The sequence below is a fragment of the Acanthaster planci genome, linkage group LG16 (assembly GCF_054643075.1).
Source record: "Acanthaster planci isolate LZ-2023a linkage group LG16, COTS_SCS, whole genome shotgun sequence".
NCBI classification, from domain to species: domain Eukaryota; kingdom Metazoa; phylum Echinodermata; class Asteroidea; order Valvatida; family Acanthasteridae; genus Acanthaster; species Acanthaster planci.
In genome coordinates, this window is record NC_141792.1 from 5,046,644 (window position 1) to 5,052,746 (window position 6,103).

Below are 6,103 nucleotides of genomic sequence, written 5' to 3' on the forward strand. Positions count from 1 at the left end.
TAGTATGCTCTATCGTACAGGAAATACGTAGAACGCAGGACAAACTCTACCAGGGAGACAATCTCGGCAGATCCAGTCCACCTTCAGTGAAGCTGACCGTACCCAGCTCACCCAGCATATCGACCGCTGTTGCCGCCGGGAGTTCGAGAAGTGCAAGGCCCGCCAACTCGCCAAGTTCCAAGGCCTAAAACTGAGGAGAGTTCGGCCCATCGCACTAGCCAGGGCCCAATTGAGTCTGCCGTTGATACATCGAAGTGGGTCGTCAACCTCTCCACGAGGACCCTCACCACCGTCGAGACATCTCTTCTAGGGAAAGGCCTCAACTTCGCCGTCACCCCCGACCACGTACCGGCAACGGAGATCGTGGCCAATGTGGAAACAACGTTGAAGAGGCTGGACCCGGAAAAAGCTGATCTGAGAGAAGTCAACATCACGTTATGGAGGGCACGCCCGCCCAGGAGCAACATCAACCGGGAGCAACACATCTCGCTGAAGGCTCTACGGCAAGATCGTTCCCTCTTGATCCTCCCCGCCGACAAGGGCCGTGCCAGCGTGATCCTCGACGCCCACACGTACCGGGACAAGATGGGTGAGCTCATCTTCATCTCCACGGGCCATTACCAGATATTGGCTAAGGACCCCACCGACAGGCTCTGCAGGAAGATCACAGCCCGGCTTCTCGCCCTTAACAAGTCCGGAGATCTTGACGACGCCACCTACCGAAAGTTACGCCCCACCAGCAAACAGCCTCCCCGGATGTACGGTCTACCCAAGATCCAGAAGCCGGGGACACCCTTGAGACCCATCGTTTTGTGCGTGAGTTCCTTTGCCTACAACCTCTCCAAGCATCTCGCGGGGATCCTGTCACCGCTGACCGGTAACACGCCGAACACCGTGCCCAACTCTAAAGCTTTCGCAGAGTTCCTCGGCGGGCAGCACATCGACAGCCGTGAGGCGTTGATCTCTTTCGACGTCGTGTCTTTGTTTACCAACGTCCCCATAGATGGCGCTTGCTGTGTGGCCCTTCGTTGCCTGGAGGAAGACCCTTAGTTGCCTGACCGGACATCGCTCTCCCCTGCCGAGATCACCAGACCGCACCACACAGCCGCCGAGAGACGCCGAGTCACCGCTGCCCTCACGGCGAACGGGTATCCAGCTTCCTTTATCTGGCAGTCATCAGGACCCACGACCAGCACCGAAGTGGAGCGACCGGAGTATAAGGCTTTCACCGTTCTTCCCTTTGTGGACGGTATCTCCGGACGGCTGAAGAGGATCCTGGAGGACCACGGCGTCCACACAGTGTTCCGATCATCCACCACCTTGAGGAACCAGCTTGTGCGTCCTAAGGATCCCACCCCACCCGGAAGACGCGGAGGAGTGGTCTACAGGATATCATGCGGTGACTGTGGCAAGGTATACATCGGCGAAACTGGTAGACCAATCGGTGAGAAAATCAAGGAGCACCAGCGCGACGTGAGACTCTCCCGTGTGGAGTCGTCAGCGGTAGCCGAGCACACCTGGGGAGCTGGTCACCACCCCAATTGGGACGGTGTGCAGTGCGTGGACCAAGACCAGCATTGGTACACAAGACGCGTCAAGGAGGCCATCCACATCCGCCTGAATGGACACAACATCAACAGGGACAGCGGTGTCGACATCCCCGGGTTCTGGCTCCCCACCATCCGCCAACACAACCACCGAAGCACCGGAGCGCTACGGAGCCACACCGAGGACACGCCAATGGCGTGGAGCGTGCGACGCCCGCTGAGGTTACCCGTACCGCGTCCGCAATACACGGAGGACGCGGTCCAGCGGTATACAGCGGACTCTGCAGCATCCACACTTCAGTTGCATGATGAAGGCTAGCAGCACCAGTAGCCGAAACGTCGCTACCAGCAACACGACATCGCAAGTCATCGATTATCTTTTTTCCCGTATTTGTCATCCACTGCAGTGATTATGTCTATCTCTTCAATATTTCTAATGACAGATCTCATGCAAATGAACTGCAAAACATATGTCTCGAACAAACCAACTTTGGAAAAGATATTTCTAGTAAAACGGAGTTGAAAAAAATATACTTTTTGAAAATGGCACTCCGGGGCTTATGTAATAACTAAATATTTTTGTTGCATAAACTCCTATGCAATCACTAACGAATCATGCCATATTAAGCCCACACTCCTACAGGGAGCCCGCAAGGGACACATTTCATTTATTCCGTTGTCTCGATATACTGTATTTCGTTCCCTCGAAATAATTATGTAGTGACCATCTGCGTTTCGGTTGCCTAGCGAAAAGTTTCTTCGTCCGCTGCAAAATTATTATAACTTCATTTTCGATATCAATATGCACTATTCGTTTCTTCGATCATTTTGGGAATAATTCTTTAAAACCTTCTAGTTTAACTGGCCAATGTAGTGGCGTAAATTTGTTCTGGAAATTTGGCAGATGGGAATGGGGAATCATGGGGTGGGGGTGACTTACCCAGCCATGAAAATTTGAAAAGTGTAGGGGGGAAGGGAGTGTGACCCATATGACTGTTTACAGAGGTCGATATTTATATTGATGTACATTTTGTAATTTTTTGTTAAAATTGTTTTCCCTTTCGTCAGTTATACAGAAAGCATTTTAGTCATTAGTACTTAAGTCTGAACATTTTGTAGTGTCTGCCACACTCCAAAACAATAGGCTAGTGAAAGGGACATAGTTATGTCCTTGGAGGGGCAACAGCAATGGTATTCAGCATACTTTAATAACCATCAGCAATAGAAGGGGTTCAGTTTCAAACTTTTCACAGCCAAAAATAAGGGCTCAACGTTTTTATTCTTGCTTCATTGTCCTCCCTACATCTTTGTGAAGCAGTTGACGCCCATGGAGATAACCTACCAAAAGGAACTGGGAAGCACAAGAAGAGGATCACTGGAGGCTCTAAATCCTTTTTTTTTATATTATAGATTCCAACCCATATAATATCAGAATACAAATTAGGTAAGTTATTCAGCTTTTTACAGAGTCCCAATGGGGACAGACGGAGAAAAGGTTTGGCAGAAGAATTTCTGTTTTACTTCGTTCCTCAAAATAATATGACAATCCGTCAACAACATTCCCTTCCCTCGAAGTAATCCTTTCAACCCCGTGGTTATCGGGAATAGAATCACAATATTAATAATTCACAATTAAAACATCAGTTATATAGGGTGACCCCCATGAAAAGCGCAAACCAAAAATAACAATTATTAATAACAATTATTAATCAATAGTTGATGGTACATCATATTTAATAATATTGCTATATTTGGGAATGTTTTATCTCCCAGTTCCACTTGTATTTTACACTACAAACTAATAGTAACACGTGTTTCCTTCTGAATTGTTGCTATAATGTGCAAGATTTTTGTCTAAACTGTTAATCCCAACTTTCTTCTAACCGTTGAGTACGATTAATATTGCTCTCATATATGAGACTTCTTCAGATTACATGTTTAATGCCATCCACTACACAGTGTGTTGCATATTTTGTGGTCAGTGAGATTGTTAATTTCTCTATCTCTTAGTTTGTTATAAAGTATGTGATAAAGCCACATTCTTTTTTAGCTGGTTCGGCAGTTCAGCCGAACCAGGTATTTTAATCGTTCTGTTTTTTTTTCTTTCCTTTTTTTTTTCTTCTTCTTCAGCCAAGTTCTTCTACCCCTACACTTCGGCATCTAGGAAAATCAGAACAATTTCAAACTTGGTGGATAGTTGTGTGATTATCCAAGGACGGTCCTAGAAGAAATTCACAGTGATAACTTCAGCAGTTTATTTATTATTGATTTTTTTAAGAATTAATTTTCCCCCATAAACTTTGTACACAGATTGCACACAGTTTTCGGACTGTCCTATATCAGGCTATGAGGGCGCTATTGCAGAATTACGGTCACACCTGCCTGGGCTTTCAATTGTCAAGAAACTGTCCCATATTGAACCATGGATGGCGTTGTTGCGCAACATAGGGTTTGTACACACATTGTCCCGCATAATGCGTGAGCAGTCCTCAACTTCGACCCAGAATTACTACCAGAACGAAGAAGAAATCAGACTAAATTTTCCCTTCCGTTCGATCGCAAATATACCCAAGTGTGCAAATATTAAATAATATTTCATAAGTTTTTTCCAGTTTAGACAAAAATCACGTGACATGAAATTAAAGGAGCAGTTTTCCTGCACACATGTTTCTAGCCCATTGACTTTGTACACATTTTCGAGCCACAATTTTGGTAACTTTGCAGTGCTTGATCGTTCTCAAAGTGATAGCCAACAAAGACCCTGATGCAAGATTTATTGCAAAGGGATGTCGTTGTGATGACATCATCACCTTATTTTATATTCATTTTTGAATATTTAATTTTATCCCATAGGTTTTGTACACGTTTTTCTACTTAACACAAGTGAACAAGTAGTATTTAACTTCGGCGCAAGATTACTATAAGAACGAAGGAGAAATCGGGTCCTTTACGCCCAGTTATTTTATTTGAAATATGCCTAAGAGTCCCAATATGAAGTAATATTTCATAAAAATTGTTCAGTTTAAGCGCAAATCACGTGACACGAACTTAAAGAAGCAGTGTCTCTGCAAACAAGTTTATAGTCCATTGACTTTGTACACGTTTTTGAGCGACAATTTTTGTTACTTTGCAGTGTTTGATCGTTCCCAAAGTGATAGCCAACGAAGATGCCGATGCAAGATTTATTGCAAAGGGATTACGTCATGATGACATCATCACCTTATTTTATATTCATTTTTGAATATTTAATTTTTCCCCATAGGTTTTGTACACGTTTTTCTACTTAACACAAGTGAACAAGTAGTCTTTAACTTTGGCGCAAGATTACTATCAGAACGAAAGAGAAATCGGGTACTTTACGCTATGTTATTTTATTTGAAATATGCCTAAGAGTCCGAATATAAAGTAATATTTCATAAAAATTATTCAGGTTAAGCGCAAATCACGTGACACGAACTTAAAGGAGCAGTGTTTCTGCAAACAAGTTTATAGCCCATTGACTTTGTGCACGTTTTTGAGCGACAATTTTGGTAACTTTGCAGTCTTTGATCGTTCCCAAAGTGATAGCCAACGAAGACCCCGATGCAGGATTTATTGCAAAGGGATGACGTCATGATGACCTGAATATTTGCCCATACGTTTTGTACACGTTTTTCTACTTAATAAAAGTGAACAAGTAGTCTTTAACTTTGGCGCAAGATTACTATCAGAACAAAGGAGAAATCGGGTACTTTACGCTGTGTTGTTTTATTTGTAATATGCCTAAGGGTCCGAATATGAAGTAATATTTCATAAAATTGTTCAGTTTAAGCGCAAATCACGTGACACGAACTTAAAAGAGCAGTGTTTCTCCAAATGGGGTTTTTTGCCCGTTAACTTTGTACACGTTTCCAAGGCACAATTTTGAACCCTTTCGGATGTTTGCTCGTTTTCAAAGTGACAGCCAACAACAATCTTGATACAGAAATTATTGTATATAAATGACGTCATGATGATGTCGTCATGTGATTTACTCTTGTTTTTTCAATATTTATTTCAGCCCCTTGACTTTGTACACGTTTTCAACCCAGCATTTGGGCTAGTTTGAGAGCTTTGATCAACAATACTTATCTTGTTGGTAAAACAGTCCCGAACCAGCTCTGTGTTTGTTTACAAACACTTTTCTCTAGTTTTTCTTTGTTGCTATTAGACGAGTACCGTGATATTCGACTGAATAGGGCGTTATTATGCATTATTCTGGGGAGCAGTGTATCTTGAGTAAAGACTTGGACACTTCTCTTTGGAACATCGTTTCAGAATTTTAGTATTTAGGCTTGTAAAAATCAGAAAGCTTAAAGCTTAGTTCATACGTCACAGCTCCATAAAAATTGTACATATCACCAGGCGTGAGAATTAGTCCGAAATTGAAATTCCGAGTTCACTAAACACAAAAGCCCCTTGCTTATACATATCTATACCTTGTGACAGAAAACATTAAACCTTGGGCAAAAAGTGTGCCCCCCAATGTTTATAATCAATAATTTTCCTTTTCTAGCTCTGATTTTCATGTTTTACGT

General features: G+C 43.3%; 1 protein-coding gene across 1 annotated transcript; it reads left to right on the top strand.

Moving 5' to 3' along the window:
• Positions 1-4: 4 nt before the first annotated feature.
• On the top strand, positions 5-1,768 carry LOC147796423 (uncharacterized). The gene is made up of 4 exons (XM_087147587.1): positions 5-14; positions 116-949; positions 1,106-1,444; positions 1,641-1,768. The coding sequence occupies exons 1-4, from the start codon at positions 5-7 to the stop codon at positions 1,766-1,768; spliced, it is 1,311 nt and encodes a 436-aa protein (XP_087003713.1).
• Positions 1,769-6,103: the final 4,335 nt, after the last annotated feature.